The sequence below is a fragment of the Coffea eugenioides genome, chromosome 6, assembly GCF_003713205.1.
Source record: "Coffea eugenioides isolate CCC68of chromosome 6, Ceug_1.0, whole genome shotgun sequence".
NCBI classification, from domain to species: Eukaryota; Viridiplantae; Streptophyta; class Magnoliopsida; order Gentianales; family Rubiaceae; genus Coffea; species Coffea eugenioides.
Window position 1 is genome coordinate 39,751,232 of NC_040040.1, and position 23,449 is coordinate 39,774,680.

A 23,449-nucleotide genomic window follows, 5' to 3' on the forward strand; every position below is an offset into this window, starting at 1 on the left:
ATGTCAAAGTTTTAAATAGAAATCCTAATAAATAAGAGTACGTGTATCTAACAGTTTATCTAACGAGTGTCCATTATGCACTCAAGCACGAGATTTTTGAAAAAGTAAAATTAATTAGAAAAAGTATATAAATGTGAAAAAAAGTATGAATTATTAGTGTATGCATATACATAGTAAGATATGTAGGATTTTGGTGTAATAGGTACCAATTAGAAAAAAAAAACCATATCAAAATGTTAAATATAAATTAGGGAACTAACGTGGTCATCTATTGAAAAAGTACAAAAAAGAAATCTAACAACGAAAGTTTGAGGCGACCTGTTATAAAAGTCACGTGAATCATGTAGCTCAACCGCTGAAGACCTCCCATTCTATATCTCGAATACCTGACTCACTGCCTCCACCTCCTCTTTCTTTTCTCCAATTCTTCACTCTTAGAGCGCTGGTCTTGAATAACTACAGTGCTGCACCACCTGAGGTTCTGGAATTTGGGTTTTCATTGGTTCTTCACTCTTTTGTCCGGTTAGTTATAATCAAGTCTTTCTTTACCATTTTTCTTAGTTTCCTTTCTTTGTAAGTAAATATACTTGATGGCTACAGTGTAAATATATTTACATGTTTCTTGATTAATGGGAATGTTTGATTCTGTGATTGAAAGAATGTTATTAACTGCATTCAAAGTAAAATACAAACACAAGAAATATCAGAAAATGTCTCCCATTTCGCCCATTGGGCTCATGTATCTTACCTATATATTCAGTTTCATAAGTCAGGCTTCTTTGTATATGATACCAAAATTAATACTACATACCGGAAGAGAACTCAATGCGGTTAGGGTTTTCGATCCAATTATTTTATCTTTTACATTACTTGGTATGTAATTTCATTACATTGTACTCGAAGTAAAAGTAATGTGCATGAATAAAATATATGACATATATTCAATATAATATTTTAATATATTAAAATTTTGAACGTGTACAACAATCAAATGGAACTATACAAAACACAACTTTGATTTCTTGTCCCCTAAATACCTTCCTATCAAGCATGGGTTCTTTGCGAATTATGCTGCCTGTTAGGTTACTTCAAACACTCTCTACTTAAATGCAGAAAAATGAAAAAGTAGTCAAATTGGTTTTTATAAAATTTTCAGATGTGTCTTGGGACCGACAATTTAATTTCCTCGGAAAAAGGAAGCACTATGGTCACTTTTTGCGTGTCAACTTTTGTTTCCCAAAGCCCGTGTTAAAGCACTAGAGGTTTGTTGCAAACATTTGGCCTGTTGTGTTTTGTCATTTTGTAATAGAGAATGATTAGCACATTTCCCACTAGAAATTAGGATTGACTACACCTTTGGCGTGCTTTGTGCTAGTTATACTTTTGAATACAGAATAACGCCAATAAAAAACAAAAGCTTGAGGAATTACATGAGTCTTTCTCATGATTTATATGTTTGCAACTTTTGTCACTATCAACTTTAATTTATTTTTCTTTTTAAGTTTAAATGATTTAAACAATTTAAAATCGTTACCACCAGCAATGTGTTTTACCCACAGAGAAAAACTTCCAAAAGAATGAAAGCATTGAAATTTAATGGAAGTGGGATTTGCTTGCAATGTTTTGAAAGTTGGATCGGATTGCCATCATGGCACCTATTCGATTCAAGAATCAACTCATAAGTCAATTAAACTAGTAAAATCCGATTAAGAACCAATTAAACCGATCAAAATCATTACAAACCGAAAATTTGGACCAGTTCACACTAGTGTTTATTTTAATAATTTCAAATCATTTAAGTTACTCAATAATTAAAAGAATTAAAAAAGAAAAATCCATTGAATAGGTTGGACCGGTTTAAAACAGTAAATCGAAACCTCATCCGATTCACTTGACAGTCTGAGTTTAAAAACATTGTTTACTTGTACAATGAAGTTGGAGAAGAATATTGGAAAATAAATAGGAAATTGAAGACAGGAGAAGGGGACTTGAACAATAGAAGGCACAAAAATTTTCAAATATTATTTAACTTGCATCATAAACACAATTTTAATCACCTTTTTATTTTACATACATCACATTAGAAAAAGTACCACAGTATTATTCTAATAATTTTTCTAAACAATATCCTATCCAAACTCGACCACTGTAGTTATCTTCCTTGGGAGAATCATTTTATACTCTTTATGTCTTGCTAGTAAAACGAAGGTTGGTTCATTAATTTAACTTTTAAAGAATGAAATCACAATTAGAAAGAGGCTTGAACCAATTGATGAATCTCGAAGGATAACAGCGTAATCTTACAATTGAGGGGAAGTTATACAACAGGATCAAATGTTGAGCCTTTAACGAAACTCATTCATCACATGGATAGATTAGATACTTCCAATATTCTTGTCTTGAAAATCCCTAATCTTCCATATTTTTTATAAACCACTTGATTGAGTTATTCTTCCCCCAGTCTCTTTACTTTATAAAAAACATTTTTGCCATCCACGGATTCGATCCAAATCAGATCCCCCAAAGTTAGTATCAACAAAGACAAGGGCACAAAATCTGAAAATTCTTGGACAAAATGTACTTTGAGACAGCCCTTAATCAAGAATCCTTTACAATCAAAAGAACAATTTAAAATATATAGATATAATGAACAACTTAAAAAGCAATTTATAAACCAAAACTTAAATGAAAAACTACGAGTGGATAATGTGCCTAGATGAAATTCAAATTGCATATAGGTATCACTGTTCAACAGTATGTGTATTTATCATAAGAGTGATCTTTTTTTTTTTTTTTTTTTGGTTTTAGGTTTTACAAGTTAATTATGTGTACTTATCATGATTCGTGCAAGTAAGCAGCGGCTAATTCATTTAAGGAAATTCAAAAAGAAAAAAAGGTTTGTCTAAAGCATGCCAATAATTAGTATTCTTTAAAGGGCTCTCAAGTTTTAGTTTTTCAAAAAGTAAAATTAAATCAGAAAAATTTCAAATTGCAAGGAGGCCTAGTAAATTTTATTCTCTGCATTTAAATTTGAAAGTAGCTGTAGATTAAGGGTGCATTTTTAAGTGCACCCTTAAATTAGTGAATTTTTAAGTACTAAATTTGATATATTTGAGTGTATATCACATTAAGTGAAAAATAAATAGTGTATCACTTATTTTTTAGAACAAATTTTGCCTAGAAAATTTAGTCCCACTTACTAAATTCAGATGTTCTAGTTTTGGTTATCAAAGCATCTAAATATGTTAATATCTGAACCCATTAATTTTAAGTGTTGAACTGAATTATCAAATAGGGCTTAAAATCCAAAGATTTATATAATTATATTTATATAATATACATTATAAATTTATTAATATTATATAATAATATATCTATATTATTTATAAATACATTTATATAATATATTATATAGGTGTATATACTAATTATAAATATAAATATAATTATATATATTATAATAATTATAAATATATTATATAATTATACTAATATTATAATATATATAATTATATATTAATTTTTTTAACAAGTGGCGGGACGAGCCCCGTTTCTAAATAGGAATCAAATTTGGGTTTTGTTTAAAACCCTCCAAGTTACTAGGGAATTGGGAAACTTTAAATTTTTAGATATGATTCCAAAATTCCTATTCCGATAGTAGTAATTCAAACAACAATTATGGGATTTATTCCAATTCTTCATTGTGAAACCCTCTTACCAAACACCACCTTAAACAGTAAGAACCACACTCCGGCGGTCAGAGTAGGTAATGGATCACCATTTAATTGCTAATAAATCCAACTTAACTAGGCAATTACCTATTTTTTTTATATATTCCCCTTTTTTCTCCTACAAGATCAAAAGGATCCGATTGATATCAATCATTTAAGAACTGATTACTATGGATGCTCGCAGCGAAGATTCTACGTAGATGATTTTTCGTTTTAGGTAGAAAGTCTATTATCAATGAGTTATGCATATGAAAGTGAATAAGAACCTTGCATGTCGTTCCATTTTTGCTGAAGTAGAAAATTTTTTAACGGACTAAAAATCATAATTTTATAGTAACTAAGGTTAAAAGATAAACCAAGTTACTTGATACTCGAATTGAACTCATCTTGAGAAGAGTTTAATTCGAATTTGATTTACCAACTAATCAAATTTGAATAACACTTTATATTCAATAAACTTTTAATCTCAGGTCAAGCTTAGTTTAATTAGTATAAAATTAGATTTTATATGTAAAATATTCAAACTACTCAAGCTCAATTCGAGTTCGATTCAATAAAATTAGTTCAAGCTTGCTTCGTGAAATAAACAAACCAAACTGGAACCAAAATTTAAACTCGTTAAAATAATCAAACAAGTTTGAACACTAAAATATTTGATTTGATTAAACTCGTTTACACCTTAATAGTAACTTAAACTCCGAACAAATGGATTAAAGTGTAAGGATATTCGGACGGGTAGGGATGCATGACATACAACGTTTACTTAAATTTTACGTTCTCATTTTGCACATCTAGCATTTATCTACAGTTGATACTAAATAAAAATGTTACACTCGTAGAGTAGAATAGATTAACCTTGTTCAATTGCTGTGAATCACTAAAAATAGTTTGTCTGGGTTATGTAATAATGGTCAGGTACATGTCACAATATCGTCTTCTCATGATGTTTCTTCTGGGAAATTGTTAAATTGGTAGATCAAGCAGCGAGTCATAGTTTATTGAATTTGGGTTATTATCCATCAGGGAGAAATATTTGGAGAGAATCTATCAAAAAGACCAATATGTAAGTCAGAAATTCAACTCTAATCCAAAAGATTAAACTACTAGGTTTCAGGTCTTTCTCCATTTCTCAAACCAATGTGGGATATAATCCTTTACTCATAAGTTTAACAATCTCCTCCTTCATGAACAATCCCTCACATTGAACTTTCTTCTACATTCAAACTAGATTTCAGACTCCTACCAACTCGTGGTTCCTTGGTCTAACACCAACTAGACCTTTGTTAAATCCATGGTGCACCTAGTCCAACAACCCTTGGTTTTTTGGTCTAACACCAACCAAATCCAATGTTTTGAAAACCGGACTGGACCGCCGGTTCGACCGGTTGAACCGCGAACCGGTCATGGCACCGGTCCGGTACTATGTTAGGGTTGACCATGGTAGAAAACCGGTCAAAAATCGGTCCAACCGTGAAACCGGATTGAACCGGTTTTTTCCGGTTTTCGAGTTTTTTTTTTTTTTTTTGCAAAATGTGGCTTTCAAGATTCGAACTCATGACCTTTGTAATATAAAACCAACATAGTAATCGTTGCACTATCACATCTTATTAATTTTTTTTATAACTTATTTATATAAAACAAACACTCATATTTCTTTTTTCTATTTTTCTTACAAAATCTCATCCTCTCATGACTCTTTCTTTTTAATCTTCAACTCTCTCTCTCTCTCTCTATCCTCTTTTCTTTTGTCACTCCCTTTTTAATCAAACATCTTTATTTTTAGTTTATTGATGTTTTCTTACATCTTTTAATTTTATTTTTGTCCATTAAATTTAAAAAGTTAAAAAAGAATTATTTTTTAAACCCAAATTATTTAATGCCACAACCACTTACTTTTATCTCATTTTTTGTTTCTTATCAAGTTTGCATTTCTATTTTCGATTCTCTTGATTTCTTTCGAACTCCAAACTTTCTTTTTTAAATTGCAATCTCTAAATCCCAAAATGTAAATTAAAATTTAAGTTCACAATGTCTAAATTCTCATAGACGTGAATTTTGTATAATTTCAAAATATTGTGATATTTTTGGGTTGGATTTAAAATTTTTTGGTAGATATAATTGAAATTGAGATGAAATTTATTTGTTTTAACTTATAATTCAAAAATAAATAATTTAATTTTAAAAATCCAAGTTATTCAAAAATAGTAAACTTTTCACCATGTAAAGCATTAAATTAGTCTATTACATGTCTTATTTTGTGCATATATATATTTATATAAATTATTTTTAAAAAAAATTCATTGAACCAAGGTTGAACCGGCCCGACCGGTTGAACCTCGACCCTTTCAATTCACCGGTTCAATTAACTGTCCGATTTTTAAAACATTGACCAAATCCCAGCCAAACCCATGGCGCATCTAGTCCAACTCCAGACTAACTTCTTAACACTTCAATCCACCATCAAGAAGAGAATTTTCACCAATCTAACTCCGAGAAGAATCCACTTGTCTATGATCCACCACCAATAAGGTGAAATTTCGGACTCCTGCCAACACTTGGCTCCTTGATCTAACACTAACCAGACCCCTGTCAAACTTATGGCGCATCTAGCCCAACACCAATCAAACTTGCCAAACTTCTTAACATTTCGATCCACCACCAAAAAGAGAATTTTCACCAACCCAACTCTGAGAAGTATCCATTTGTCTATGATTTACCACCAAGAAGAGAATTTTCACTGACCTAACTCCGAGAAGAATCCACTTGTCATGAGTAGTCCAGTTTCACAATCAGAAATTCTGATACTACTTGTTAGGCAGAAACACCTTTAAAGAGTCCATCAAATAGTCCAATATATTAGTCAGGAACTCAACTCTGATCCAAAAGTTAAAACTGCTAAGTCTCGACCCCTTACTTACATATTAACCGCTATTTCTCCATTTCTCGAACCAATATAGGATATAATTCTTTACTCATCAACCTAACATTTTCTCCCTTTTATTTTCCAATCTAGAAATTTAATTACTTGTGATTGAGAATTTCTTATCTAGGTAGGATATTTTATTTGCATGCCACTATACTTACATCGATTATTCCTTGATAATCCCATTACCAATTCTAAGCTGTAGAAAATGACACAGATCTTTGTTAGGATTGAGGCTTATTTGCAAAATATTATTTGTTTGCATCAAAACATGTTTTTCACTCAATCTTTTTATTTTTTAAACTATTTTTTTATCTCCCATACATCACATCATAAAAAATATTATAGTAATTTTTTCAAATAATATTTTAAATAATCTGCTACTTTTCTTATTTTTTTGGGCTACTTTTCTTAATTTGTATACTTATTTCCTTCTTTTTTTTATGCATGTGGCAGAGAGGTGACCAAAATGTCTGACGATATCAAGGACAAATTGTTGAGAACAGACAAACAGAGTGAAGAACAAATTATTGAGGAAGAGAAACTTAAGGATCGGATCTGGGGTGAATCTAAAAAAATGTGGGTGATTGCAGCTCCAGCAATATTTACTAGATTTACAACATTCGGGACTTTTGTCATCACCCAGGCATTTGTTGGTCACATTGGAGCTACACAGCTTGCTGCTCACTCTTTGGTCCAGACTGTACTTTTGAGGTTTGCCAATGGCATACTGGTAAATGTCTATGACATCTTTTTGTATGCTTGTATGCTTTCCAATGAGGTTTATTATCATTATAAGCATTTTTTCTTAATTTATGAAATTGAATTGTTTTTTGGTCATGTCATAGAAACCTCTAGTCTTTAAAGAGTTATAATGTAACATGGGACTTTTCAGACTTAGCCCAATGGGCATCATTTGTTGAATTGGCCGAGTCGGACTTCATTTGGTCCAGTTGTGTCTTGAACACACTTACCATGTGTAGAACACGAAGCTGCTCCGGATACAAGCCATAGGCAGAGCCAGTAGAGGGGCCAGGGAGCTGCCCCGAGTTTTTAGATATTTTAGTTAGCCCCCAAGAGATTTTGAAAATTTTCATCAAAAGTCTTTCTTTCATCCCCTACCCCACTAAGATTTGACAAAGTTCTATTGCCCCCTTCCACCAAACTTTAGCTTAATTAAAAACTTGAACTTCTACTCCTCTTTTACTACTTTTGACCTTACTAATAAGTTAATTGATATATGAAATTCAACTTGTTATTAATGAGTTTAGCATTACATATTGAATTGTTGAAAACTTTATCTATTATGTCAAGATAAAATTTGTTTAAAGCTAAAATGCATATACCTTTCAATTAATTTTTATTTTTATTTTTATTTTTGATTTACCAAATTTCAAATTTATCTACTTTGTTCTACAAGCATATTATCTTCCATACACGAAGTTCATAAAATTTGTATGTTTTGAAAAATTTTCCTCGTAAATTTATAAAACTAATATTTGTGTATATTAGTACCGTGTTTATATAGCAAAATTTTTCAAATAATATTTTGATTACATAACAAACACAATTTTCAATCAACATTTTATCTTTCCAACCTTGTTTTTATCTCACACGCATTTTATCCAAAAAGTGCTATAGTATTTATTTCAAATAGTCTCTTGTCCAAACACACGTTTGTGTACTTTTGATTTGCACTGTAAAGTATGATTACTCTTCAAAGTTTGATACCAGAGAATATTCAAATTATACTTTTCCCCTTAGGATTGTAAGAATGTGATAGAAACATGAATAGTTATATTAATAAATAACCTGTATATTTCGATTTATTAAGAAATATACAGCTTCCTTACTAAAGTTTCAAACACTTGAACTGACAATTGTTTTATCAACATAATCTTGTTACAAAAATGAACTTGTTAATGTAGAAACTTTATTTCAAAATTTTTACTTTTGAGCATAATTAGACCAAAGATTGGACAATGAAGTGTCAAAAATTAAAAAAGGGTAGCATATAAGCCAGAATTCTAAAATTACACTCTTAAAAACATAAGTTTCAAAAGACATTTTTTAAACAAAATTCTTGACTCTGCCACTACTACATACCACCATTAATATCTGCCATTAATGTTTGTAGACGACCAATAATTCATGCTTATTTTATCAGTCTATGTTTGCTTTGGATACATAATAGTTGAAAGGCTTCGATGGTGTTGACTTGTTGAGGATAGCTTTGTGCTACTAGACTGTTTTAAGTGAAAGAGAAGCTTAATGCTCGTTTGATAACTCTATTTAATGCTGAAAATTAATTTATCAAGAACTTTTTGAATTCATCTCATTTGATAATAGAAATACCTTATCACTTAATGTATTGAGCAATGCTTTATTTGTGTACAAAACTTTAAGCGAAAAAATTTCACTGAAATTTTTTTTTCTGAATTGATCGCACACGCTATATTTGCGACACATATAACACACTCTCATACATCTCCTTACAAAAAAGTACATTTGCTCTCTTTTTGTTTGACACATACATGCATACTCCTCTCTCTCTCACTCTCTCAAATACAAACACTTAAGCACTACATGTCAATTGTTCCATTATTTTCTCTCTCACACACAAACTTTTCTTTCTCTCCAAATACACAAATAAAGGCAATCTTTTTTAAAGGATAAATGTACAGTATTTGTGGCATATTTCAATCCAATGCTATAATTCACTTAATTAGCAAATAGTTATAACTTTATTAATTCAACAACTTAATACTTTTAGAACTTAATTTTAGACTGTAGATTTTATATTTCAGTTTTATCAAATGGGGCCCTAGGTGGAAAAATTTTCCTAAATTCTACTTAGAAAAAGCTATTTGTGCATAGAAGATGAATATTATTCTTGGCAATATTTAAAATACTTTCACCAATACAATTTTAGAGTTAATCTAATTGCTACATTATAAATGGGCGACAAAGTCAAAATTTAGATGACATTAACATGCGAAATTAATGTATTTGTTCTAATTTATGAGTTTGTTAAATTGATCATAATTCTGCATAATTTTTCATGAAATCTTGCATTGTTTTATGCACTTGACATAGTACCAAAAGTGTACGGCATGATATTGTTTTGATATGCTATAATCGATGTGGAATAGTAGTGTGCGGAAAACTGTGGCCCATACCACGACTTCAGACGATGTTGGGCAGCCTCTTCCGACCCGCAGAGGAATAGTTGGGTCGTACGGTAACCAGTCTATGGACACCAGATACCTCTGTGTTGACAAAAAAAAAAAAAAAAAAAAACCACGACTTCAGACCATGGTCATTGAAAGTAAATGTCTCATAACAGGCTGATTTTTTTTAATGCATCTTGGAACACAATTTTTTTTTTAAGCAAAAAGGGTGGGATTTAAAAAGCAGGAGGGAAAAAAGGGATTAGAATCTAAGATCTCTAAATTCTGTAAACTCAATATTAACGATTAGATCAAAACCTCCTCGATTAGAACATGTAGTTCACCTTCTTTCGGTACTATTTGTGCAACTTCATTGGGTAATCAATAGGAAAAGCATCTCCAAATGAATACTGTAGTGAAATTCCAGTCTGTTTTTTGTGGGGAAAATCGGTGAAATTCTCACTACATTACGTTCTTGTATAAATCCATCTCAAAAATTGAATTTTTTCATGCAAAAACCATTTTTTTGGCAGACACTTTTCACTCATAAATATATTGATTCTCATTTTACTCAGGGTAAGTATCGTCCTGTGGCATATGAAATGGAAACTATTACGGTGTTTGACTGCTAAATTGAAAGATACAAGTGTCCAGAAGTACCTATAAACGAGTAGCATAGTTTTTTTTTTTAATTGTTTTGAAGTGATGGTTTAAGGATTACTTTTGTTAAAGCTATTCTTGTGAATAGAAGGATATCAGTTCACAAAAAAGCTGAATACAAGCACAAGAAGAAACAATTAAATATAGTCTTGCAAAGGAAGGATATGAGTTCGAACATAGCTGTCGTTCAAATTCAAGAATACATACATACATATATATATATATATATATATATATATATGAAAGTAGTTATTTTAATCAGAATTGTTTCTCACTCCTATGTGATATGCCTAATTGCAGAGAATTAATAGGTTATGGGTCACTTGGATTTTATCCATATTAAATCCTAATTGGATTATATTATATGTTTATAAATTATCTCTAATTTTAAAATAACTAATTTTATCTTAAAGATATTATTTTAAAAAATAACTAATCTTATCTTAATTCTGTCAAATTATTACATATAGAACTATAGTAAAATCTTTTTCAAATCACAACTATTGAAATCTTATATATCCCAAATTACTTTCTTTCACCACTATATTGTTCATTAGTATTCAAATTGTTCATCATTTCTATCCTTAATTTTGAATTAACTTAGTGTAAAAAAGAGAATTAACTGTTACGCTGACAGATTTACCAATACTATTGGAAATTGAATATTTATTGACAAAAAAAATGAATTGCTGGATTTTTTTCTACTTCATTAAATATGAATACATAGTTCTAGATTTATGGTTATTATAAAATTTTAAATTATCTAAAGGAATATTTGTAAAAAAAAAAAAAAGAATATCTACCAAGTTTTTAATATGGGGTACATGATTTGATGTATTCTATCAAATTATAGTGAAAGTATGCAAACGAATTTTTAAAAATTAGTAAATAATTGAACATTTAGAATACATTAATTTTTTAAAGTTAATATAGATGAACATGTAGGATTGTTGTTAATTTTTGTTTTTAAATTATTTATGTTTATATAAATTCGCAATAAATAAAAACAGACCGTGCTAAGACACAGGCAAAATTCTAGTTCTTTCTTAAAAAAGGCTGACGAGTATGTAATCCTCAGAATTTAATGTAAGCTCGACACTGGACGTTTGATATTTTATAGCCTTTGAATTGCTCTCTGAAATAGTTGAAGGGCGAAAAGTGGAATGAATCCTAAGGAAAATGTATCACTGGACATTGTTGTTCCGTGGAATAATAGTATTTGTATTGAGCAGTGGAGTTTCCAAACAGAATACTAGTGCAATACTTCGGAGTATGTAAGCAGAAATGGTAATTAAGGTTTCTATTCTTCTGTGTCAAATCTTGATTATACAGTTGGGAATGGCTAGCGGATTGGAAACTCTTTGTGGGCAAGCCTACGGTGCGAAACAATATCACATGCTTGGAATCTATCTTCAGAGGTCATGGATTGTCTTATTTGTCACATCATCTATACTTCTACCCATTTTCATTTTCACTGCCCCAATTTTAAGAGCTTTAGGACAGGATGAAACTATTTCAGAGGTGGCCGGAACCATTGCTCACTGGTTTATTCCTGTCATCTACTCGTTCATGGTGTCATATAGCTGCCAAATGTTTCTTCAAGCACAAAGCAAGAACATGATCATTTCATATTTGGCAGCATTTTCTCTATCAATCCACTTGCTCCTCTCATGGCTTTTGACTGTGAAATACAAGAAGGGAATCCCTGGTGCCATGCTATCTACTATCTTATCATTTTGGATCCCCAATCTGGGTCAATTTCTATTTGTTCTTTGTGGAGGATGCCGAGAAACGTGGAAGGGTTTTTCATCCTTGGCATTCAAGGATCTCTTGCCAATAATTAGGCTTTCATTATCATCTGGTGCCATGGTATGGTAAGATAACTCTTTGGTTTTACTTCAAAAACTCTAGCTATTGGGTAGTTTGTAGTCACTGTCATGACAAAACAAAGTGGTGGCGATGTTAAAAAATATTTTGTTGACGAAAGCACAGTTAGAGGGATCTGTATAGGGAATTCCAACATTGATTTTGAAACAGCGAAATTTCTTGTGTAAAATCCTGAATATGTTCATCGTTTATTCGAGAGCCAGTTAGGTAATCATGCATTGTAAGCCATGTTTGTTGCATGCCATTTGGGGTTATGATAAACTTTTTTGGTTGCCTTACTGTTCAAGCAAAGTCCACCTGCAACCTTCACCATAGAATTATCAATTAAGTGGTTTTCAATATAATGCATCTAATTGCGGTAATGTTTATAGTTCATGATCATCATCTATCTGTTTCTACATAAAGATAATAAAGTTGAGTTTTCTCTGATATGAATTCTAAATTAGTGTGTAAACTATTTTTATCACTGACATGAAACTTACCTATCTTATATAATTGACCGTATAGTTATATCCTTAAACGAGGTTTTGATACATTTCTTGAACCTTTTATGTAGTCTTGAGCTGTGGTACAACACCATATTGGTTCTTCTTACTGGAAACATGAAGAACGCAAAGGTTGCAATCGATGCTCTTTCTATCTGGTACTGACCTTCCACTTTCCTAGCATTTTCTCACGTTTCCATGCTTTTGTGAAACTATGGTTTCTCAAAGGAGCAAAAAATGTTATCCTTTTGCAGCCTAAATATTAATGGCTGGGAGATGATGATATCTCTTGGTTTCCTGGCGGCAGCAAGGTAACTCCATTATTACTTCTACATATATGTTTGGGCACTTATCCAATATTAAGAGAAATATTTTGCTATGTAGGCTTTAACAATGGTCATAACATTTTTCTGACTTTATTTTGTTTCTTCCACTCATGAAACGTGTGATATTCCCTTCTGTACTCGTTTTCCTTACATATCTAGTGTACGAGTTGCAAACGAACTTGGAAGGGGGAGTGCTAAAGCAGCAAAGTTTTCGATATGGATTTCGGTGCTAACATCTTTGGCCATTGGATTTGTACTATTCATATTCTTTCTCTTCTTTCGGGAACGTCTAGCATACATATTCACCTCAGATCATGATGTGGCTGAAGCAGTTGGCAATTTATCTCCACTGTTAGCATTTTCCATACTTCTAAACAGTGTTCAACCAGTTCTTTCCGGTAAGCTTGTTTTTTATGTCATATTAGGACTGCGGCGGCTGCAGTTGTATTCTCGTCCGATCTCAGTGCAGTTTTATGTCATATATTATTTGACGTACAATATCATTACATTATTGTATTCATAGTTTGATGTACATAAATAAAATATTACACACACGCATATATATATATATATGTGATGTAACAATAGAATGTGGATGTACACCAAAAATTATTACATATACAACAATTAGACAGAGTCAGACACAATACAACTGCACCTGCCCTTGTTCTATTATATTGATGCTTATACAAAGAACCAAAGATAAAAAATATCAGTTTTAGTAGAGTGAATTATTGTACTACCTGAACCAAACATGGTACTAGTTCCACTACATGCTTGATTTTAAGTTGTTATGACAAGAAAAGAAAGTTATTTTTTTTCTTTTCTGATCTTGTGAATTTTAACATCTCAAGAGAGATGGCCAAAATAATATATAACACTAACTCTTCCGTTTTTTAAGGTGTTGCTGTGGGGGCTGGATGGCAGGGCACTGTGGCATATGTCAATGTGGGTAGCTATTATTTGATCGGCATTCCCATTGGTGTGGTGCTTGGTTACCTTATTAAATTACAAGTACAAGTAAGTGCTGCTTTGGTACCTATTGATGGATTCAATCAAGATATTAACGAAATGATCATTTTTTTTTAAATATTTGTTTGTTATCTCTTTTATTTTATAACACGTTCAAAATAAATATGGACTAAAGCCTCAATACAGAGGATTAGTTGCATCATCATCTAATAACGGAGTAAATGGTAATAAATGGTTCTGGATGTTAAGGCCGTCTTAGTTTTTCCAATTCCAACTAAATCTAGTTTTTTTTATCCACCAAATAAAATTTCTAATTAAAAACATTAAAAGAAAATAAAACAAAAATGAAATGTAGACAAATGTAACTGAGTGAAGTTTGTTTTCTAGGGTGTTTGGATTGGAATGCTAATCGGTACACTAGTCCAAACAATTGTGCTTGTTATAATCACATCGAAAACTGATTGGGATCAACAGGTATTTCATTGCCCAATCTTTTTCTTTTTACATTATTCACTTTTCAAATGTCAGTTTAATAAAATTACTACATGGTTTCAAATTCTTTTGGACATTGGTTACAGGTATCAGTTGCGCAACAACGAATCAATAGGTGGTTTATACCATCTGATAATGACAATAGCTCCGAATCCTTGTGAATTACCTTATGTTTTCGTTCTTTATTTTTTTTTCTTCTAGGCTAAATAAAATGCTTAATTGCAGAACGCCCATGAAGTTATCACTTATCAATAGCATTTCACGTTTTGATTTTCTCAAAGGCCTATGGAATGGATGTTCAGATAAACTCTTTGCTAGATTGCAAATAAATTGTTCTCTTCATGATATCCAATCCAATTTATGTGCCAGTGGGATCCTTCAGCACCAATCAGTTAAGTTTTAAGTAATTAAATCAACACATTATTCTGTTGAATGCATTATAATTAGAAAAAAAGGAAGAAATGTAACATATCATTCTATATGTATTATGATTCTTCCGATGTCTATTGGTTATAAATTAAGCTTCTTAAAGTTAAAATAGTCCTAGACAACAAATGTCAGACGAGGAAATTAAGAACAAGGATGAATAACTCGATGAACTTGATGATGACGATCATGATGATAAACTCAATGGATTAGACGGCAGATATTAAATGCATTTCAATTTTGACTTTTTGCATATATGACATATATCTACATCCTTTCGTATAGATAAAAATTCATTCACTACATTGACAGTAGATAAAAATATAATCCTATATATTTTAGCCTTCTGGCATCAGAGTCCGTTAGTAGGTTCTATTTATTCAATTATTCTATTGGATTCTTCTCATATTTACATTTTCATAAGACTTAGATTAGCGTTGATTGAGTCCGTAAAACTGTTGGTTAGCGGCTGCATTTAACAACATTGAACATAAGCCCATGGTCCCAAGGGTGGTTTCGATAATCTAAACTTCGTTAATGCAACTATTGAAAAGAATCAATCGATAATTGGTTACATAGAATGAATACTAAAAATGTTTTTCGAATCTACTGACACTCTGGATTAATATAATATTGCTACCTATATTAATTCTTTAGAAGTTAACATAGCAAACATTAAATAAAAGTTATCAAACTGGTCATTCCAAGAAAGATTAAAAGGAAACAATATATGTGTGTGTATTGCACCAGGGGATTTTGGCTTGAGCCTCCTACTAAGCCTTCAACTTTCCATTTAATTGGTCTGTCTAATGGGCGCACTCATTAAGATATATTTTAAGTGTTATATTTTTAAAAATATAAGATTAATTAGAAAAAATAAATAAATACAAGGTAAGGTAGGTAAGATTAAATAAGAAAAGTATATAAATATAAGGGAGGATAATAATTGTTAATATGTGCATATATATGTAGGTTAGGTAAATGTTAGGTGCATTAACGAGTCCTTTAAGGGCATCTGTTAGAAAAACCTTATTTTAATTGATCAAAATATCATTAATGTCTTTTGTTTGGATTGAATCTAAAATTGTTCTTTTATTAGTTATGTTTAGTCTCTAAAAAAACAAATTTTCCAAACATGTCATATCAAAAACAGGAAAGAAATGTTTATTGGCCGGGGTTTTGCAATCTAAAATTTATTTTTTATTAACCTTACCAAAAATAAATATGATCCCGGGCAAGATTGGTATATGTTAACAAAGTTATAGTGAAAATCTAGTTGCTACGAACCTCACATTGAGGAAACCTTTCCCAATTCTTTTATTCTTATTAAAACCTCACAAAAAATATGACTATTTAATCACTGAAACACCAAACTAAGGAAATATTTGTCGACCTGTGTTTTTTTTTTAATTAGCAAATCTTGTATACGGTGAAGGAATGCCAACACTAAATTTTATTAATTATAATAAATAAAGCATCAAGGAGGACGTGAACTTGACCTCCACAAGTCCAAATGGAAATTAAACAGCAAATGAAATCCCTACTAACTATTGAAACAGATAAAACTGGAATTTAACTTTTACATTGTCTAATGGAAGGAAATCCTAATCTGTTGACACGAATTTCACCCATAGCTAGGCATGGAAGAAGAGCCTCTTGATTGTATTGTAGCAGAGAAGAAGCCGGATGACTATAACCCTCATTAGACAAGATATTGGCCACCTTATTACCTTCTCAGAAGCGGTGAGTAATTTGAATAAATAAATGGGAATTAAGCACATTTTGAAGAATCTGCACCATCAATAAAGCATTTGTCTCAATGTGTAACTTTTTTTTTTATTTTGGCGTTATGGAGGGCCCGCGGCCCTTTTACAGACTCACTAGTCTAGGCGTACAGACTTTTAATGCATCTTGACTCAAGAAGGGTCTCAGATCTTGTGGTGGCTTGTCTATTCTGCTATAACCAGGCTCCATTCTTAGGCTGAGTCTTGCAAGATGGTCGGGCGCTTGCATTGCTTTCTCTCCAAACATGCTTCTAACATCTCCCTAATCATCCTTAATGGATTATGGCGTGGACTTTCCAGTACATTACTTTTGATCAGTTGCAACGAGGATTGTGAATCAGTTTCTAGCACAACCTTCCTTAGACTAAGGTCCCATGCAAGCGACAGCCCGTATAAAATTCCTTGCAGTCCAAGCATGATAAACAGCTAGTTGGAACATCATTTGCCAGTTTGTTATCTCCTTCTTTCTAATTTGCTTACCTCCCAAATTGCAATCCAACCATTCTGTAAGATCAGTTTATTTGAATTCAGCCCAACGCCTTTTTTCCACTAGTTGTGCCCATATTTTGGATATCCACTCCCAATCCCTGATTGCATGTAACGTAGTTTCAACCTCCGTTTTGTAAATTGGGCAAAGTCCATTTGTTTGTAAATGTCTCCTCCTCTTCTCCATGTTTGTCAGGAGCCTATTGTGTTGGATCTTTAATCCAACGTTAGACTTATATGTGAATAATTATGTGTTGCAAACTGTCAAATAGGATTAAATCCAATTAAAGTGATCAAATATGGTTTGGACTTAATGTATTTAATAGGGTGTGGGTTTTTAATGTGCAGAGACTTAAAGGTATTTCCTATTTCTATGATGGGCCGAAATAAGAATTCAAAAGGTAACAGGTATGTTATCTATAAATAGGGTTATGGTCCCCAAGTCACACGTATACTTATTGTTGTATTTTCTAAATACCACAAAATAGCTCTTTTCTGATATCCCATCGTCAGAAAAGATACCAGAGAGATATTAAATGACTCTCTCAAGAATTGACAAATACGTGTTGGTCTGAAAGGCCACCCCAATATCTTTAAAGATTCAAATATCAGTTTGTCGACATGAATCCAGGTACCCTTCCGCAATTTTATTGTTATTTTTTTTAATAATCGCCATATACATTTTGGATTTAATAGGTGATGGTTTTCACCAAAGGTTAAATATATGATTGATTATTGGAAAATAATTTGGATTCAGTAATTTGTGTATATATATATATATATATATATATATATATATGTATCAGAGCCAGAGGGGGAAGTGGGGAGATGGCTATCTTTCTTTACTTATTATGATGTTGTTAGTGTAGATCTACAAGTTTATATCTTCTTGATGAGATTGCTTAACTTCATGATTACCATCTTTCTTTATTTATGATGTTGCTAGTATAGATCTACAAGTTTAGATCTGTTTAATGAGACTGGTTAATTTCGTGATTACCATCTAATGTATTCAAACTTATTATAATTTTGCTAGTATTGATTACATATATATATATATTTATGTCTTGCAAATTCGGTTTTTGGTTATATGGTTATCGGCTCTTAAACATAATGACCGATTGTTCACTAGTTGTCATTATTGTTCACCTTTTCATTCACAATATATGGCTTTGTATTTCGGCTTCATGTTTCATGCTTCTTGTCGTATTTGCCAAATAATATAAAGTCAAGATAGGGCGCATGCTACATGGTTTCTTTAGTTATGTTTTCAGTTTGCATGTTTTGGCTACTATGATGTTAGTTACGTTGATTCACTATTTCGGGTTCATATAATTTAGTGGATTCCGTTTTGGTCAAACTTGAGTTGGCGGTCTTGGGGTTTCTTTTAATTTTCCTATTTTTAAGGATTAAAATTGATAAGAAAGAATGCATGAATGCGATTATGTGAAACTCTTAATCGGTTAGCATAAATGATGTTTCGTGGGATCCGCATGCTTTTGATAATGTAAGCTAATTTGGATTCCGGTTTCGGGAAGTCATTCATTCTTTTCCCTACTTTTATGAATTAAAATTGACAAGAAAACATTCTTAGTTTGAATGTTCTGTCCATAATATTAATTTGGTTAATACTTGAATTCTTTGACATGTTTCTCTGTTTAAGAATAAATATGCCTATATTTATATTAAGGATATTAGGATTTCTTTAATTTAATTGAACCTTAATAAAATTAAATAAAACATTTAAACCCTATAAAGTTCACATGTTTGGCCCACTAAATATATAGTTTTATAAGATATTATGGATTTCAAGAAAATTTTTGGGCTTGCATGATAATTTTGGGTCAAATTATGGATATGGACTTTCGGTCCAATAAGTCTTGATCCAATTGATTGGTTTGACCAGATTTGACCACGTTTTGACCAGAGTTGACCAAAGTTGACTTTGATTAAAATTTTTTGTTTAATTTGTATAATTTTAAATTTGAATATTGGTATGATTATATATATTGTGGAATTGATTAATTGAAACAATATGCCATCAAAGTGACCTCTATTATGAAAATTAATTTATTTTAGAATATAACTAGTTGGGTACTTGTGATTTTGTGAATATTAATTTGCCCAAAGGAAGGTCAATATTAAATAAAATTGCATGTGCACTTGTGGTAATAAACACGTGATAATTATTCAGATTTTTACATGTGAATTATAAATTGGCCCAAAGAAAAATTTATTTTTTGACATGTTATTATTGTCAGTGTTAATTACTGTTTATTTACTCATCCGTTTTCTCTAAATATTTTATTCCAACCTCTTTATACTCAATTACATGGAACTATGACCTACAAGTATTTTAAAAGTGCCTTGATTCAGAAATTTATTTCTGAAAGCTCGTTTAAAGTGAATAGTGGATGCGCGTTTGGAGACAATAATCGATTCGAGTATATAATAAACTTGGAAAATTGGAGACTTGTACATTAGTCTTGAAATAGGTATATTTATGTTTAAGTGTTCAATTATTAGTTAGTAATACTATCATTATAAGAATTTCTTAAAAATTTCACTTTATCGCGCACGAATCGGAGGTACGCGTTTTCGCGCCCGCAATTAATTGAGGGGCTTTAGACCTTCATTTTTAGACTATTAAGAGTGAATAATAATAGTATGAATGGAAGTGCATTAGAGGTTTAGTGCACTAGTGAAACAAACCCGAGAGGAATCGGGCATGAAACGCGCGCAAACGCGCACTATTGAAGGGTTGACTTTTGGAACATTTTTGGCCACACACTTAAGCTTCCTCAAGAAGCTTTCTATCAGCAAACACTCTCTCTTTCTCTCCTCAAGACAGCCGACCAACAAGGGGAAGAAGAAAGACCAAAGCTCTTCCATTTCTTGCACCATTTTTCACCCAAATCACTCCAAAATTTACACACACCTTGCAAACCACTTGGAGATCAACTCAAGCTAGAAAAGGGGCTTCATTTGCACAATTTTCTTGGGCTTAAGGTGACCGAAATTTTCTGCTTTAGTCATCTAAGAAGGTAATCAACGATCAACCTCTTGAATCTTAGTTTATGGAAGTTGTATTGCACTTATGAGCTCATAGATTCACATGGGTAGCTTTATATTGTTGGAAATCTTGTGAGTGGGCTCTATGAAATCCCACATTGGCTTGATGAACTGATTTGATGGGATTTGATGTTATTTATGTTGGATTAGTGCTTAATCTAGTGGAAATAAGTTGTATTGTGAAAGAAAACTCAAAGGGAGTAAAATGAGAAAAGGGACGGTTCTGCCCCTGCTATTGCCGTGCATTTTGGTGCACTTTTTTGTGGTCCAATTGACTTGTTTTTTATGTAAATATGTTGTGTGGGTTGTGTGAAAAGTTTCGACCAAAAATCATCCAATTTGGTTGGTCAAAAGTTGAGATTTCGAAAATGTAGCAAAACTGGAATTGTGTCCCGTACTGCTCTGGCAGTGATTTTCTAACTTTTTGCTCCGACGTCGAAATCGAGTACCGTTTGTGGCATTAGAAACTAGACACTTCCAGTTTTCCAACGGTATAAAATGCACTCCTTGATTCCACCTGAATAAACCGTACCAACCTTGTAAAGTTGCCTGTTCTGTTTATCGTTTGTATTGGAAGCCCTGTTTTGAGCTGCGAATTGATGCTCAATTATGAGCTAGTTGTAGGTAGAATTTTAAAACAATTCCTTCTGAGAAATTATCGCCTTATGTATTTAGTTTTCAACGCCACCAACCACGCTCAAGTTGAATTGAGTGAGTTGTGGCTGAATTTCGAAACTGACTCAGTGATGAAAAACTCTCTTTTGGCTAGTTGAATGACTCTTTTTGAATTGGGACTTGTGATCTTGAAATTCTTGGTGTTAATCACCTACCAAATATATCTTGGATATTTCTTAGACATTTTTCTTCATAAATGCACCATGTTTGAAAAGATTCGTTGGCCAAATGTTTTAAAAAAGGGAAATGGAAGTACAAGGCAGTTTTGCCTTGGAAAATTGGAACTTTAGTGACTTTGTTAACCCACTTCCCGAACGGATTTTTCTATGAAAATTGACAGAGAAATAGCCCTTATATGGTAGTGTAATACTACCAAATTTGGTACCATTCCGAGTCCATTTAGATGCCAACCAAAGTCCCAACGTTCGTGATTTAAACCTGGAAATTAGCCTAACAGTCTCACTTTTCAGCAACTTTGAGCTGCTATATCTTGGTGCTCAAAACTCTGAATCTTGTTCCGCTTATTGTGTTTTAAAATTTGATTGCAACTCTAATTGAGTTCCAAATTTCAGAGGCTAGTTCACATTGTGTGAATTTTTCCGAATTTCCAAACTTTGTCGAAAATCAACCCAAATCTATCTTGGTATTCCAAGACAACATCTTGGACCCAAAATTTGAATATCTTCCAATTGGAATCATGGAAAAGTGTTTTCTTAGAACTTTTAGAACTTTGGAAGTAGTTTCCAACGGTATCAAATTTTTCAATTTTGGACTTTCAGAGAGTGAGTTATGATTTTTCAAAGAATACCCTAAACTTGATAAATTTTGGCCATTTTGAAAAGAATCCGCACGGGAATAATTTCATAGAATCCGGCCGTATATCCGGCCAGTTTTTGGCCGGATAGTTGGCCGGATTGATGGTGAGATTTGAAAAAAAATTGGGTTTCTTCACTGCCTCGAATCCGGCCAGAAATCCGGCCGGATTGTGACGTGGCATCTTCACGTCCAACTTCAATCGTTCGTCTGGAAATTTATGTACACGGTTTCATATCTACTTGTTTCCATCCAATGATTTTAAAGATAAAAATCAAATTTTTACTTGAGTTTTAAACCCCACATTTGAACCTCGATTTACGAGTAATTGAGGCTCATTTTGTGACATTTTCTTAGATTGTACACGGGTGCAATCTTTCTCGATAAGTAGGGGTTTTAAGCGATAGTGTGTAATAGTTGATTATTATTTGTTCAGGCGCTCAAGGGGACCTTCAAGAGGAGCTCGAAGTGGACGCCTAAACACTTGTTTGAGCACTTACTCACTTGTTTCGAATTGGTGAGTGTTTCATATAAGAATACGTTACTTGAATAGTTTACGACAGGTTTACTCCATGGAGTGACGCCCCCACTTCTCCCAAGGGCGAACCCAAGGGTATCTGCGGGACGCCTGCTCAACTCTCGCCAGGACTTGGTACAAATTCAATTCAAACTTAAGAATAACCAATCAGTACTAAAAGTCGAAAATATAAAGGAAGGTCAATTCCTTAATAATCGATCAAGTCTTACATTATAAGTTACCAAAATATCTTACAATCCCAAAATATACAGCTTCCAAAAGTTGACTAAATGAATACATTCAAAATTCTAATAAAAAGGCCATCAAGTCGACCTCTCCATAATTCCTTCCATTTCAACTCCTGTTAAAGAAAACAAGTCTAACGGGGTGAGCGGATGCTCGTGAGACCAAGAAAACATGCAAGACAAGTAATTCAATAATAATAGCACTTACACAATAGTGAAAACTATAACATTCAAGGAATTTTACAATTTATAATAAACACCCTTGAGTAGGATGCAGAAGCTCTCCGGAGCTAATGATTTTTTACTTTTCCCAAATTCTATTTTAATACCTTCCCATGATGACATCCCGTTCCCTGGGTAGGTAATTGAGTTCGTAGCTCTTCATGTATTCCATGTATGTTTTTGAGACGACTCAAGAGGTACCTCCCACCCAAATCAGTGTGGTACTTACTATCGTTCAATTTATAGTTCTGAGACGATTCGAGAGGTACCTCCCACCAAATCGGTGTGGTACTTACTATCATCCAGAGGTCGATGAGACATCGCTCCAATCGACTTAGAATACTTTAGGGTTCTAAGACGATTCGAGAGGTACCTCCTACCCGGATCGGTGTGGTACTTGCTGTCGTTCAGAAGTCTAGGGTACTGAGACTGATACGAAATATGGGCCGCTTATGGGCCATGTTTTAGGCTGCAAGAGATTGAATCTTTCAGTAATAGTTAGTAGTTTATTTTCTAGATTTCTATTTTATTTGCTAGGAATAAATTCGGTCCAAGACCTCATG

General features: G+C 32.4%; 1 protein-coding gene across 1 annotated transcript; it reads left to right on the top strand.

The window, feature by feature from the left end:
- The first annotated feature begins 385 nt into the window (after positions 1-385).
- On the top strand, positions 386-14,916 carry LOC113776166 (protein DETOXIFICATION 21-like). The gene is made up of 9 exons (XM_027321272.1): positions 386-522; positions 7,111-7,387; positions 11,817-12,358; positions 12,928-13,014; positions 13,111-13,167; positions 13,342-13,580; positions 14,084-14,202; positions 14,542-14,628; positions 14,733-14,916. The coding sequence occupies exons 2-9, from the start codon at positions 7,124-7,126 to the stop codon at positions 14,805-14,807; spliced, it is 1,470 nt and encodes a 489-aa protein (XP_027177073.1). The 5' UTR covers positions 386-522; positions 7,111-7,123; the 3' UTR covers positions 14,808-14,916.
- The last annotated feature ends 8,533 nt before the right edge of the window (positions 14,917-23,449 follow it).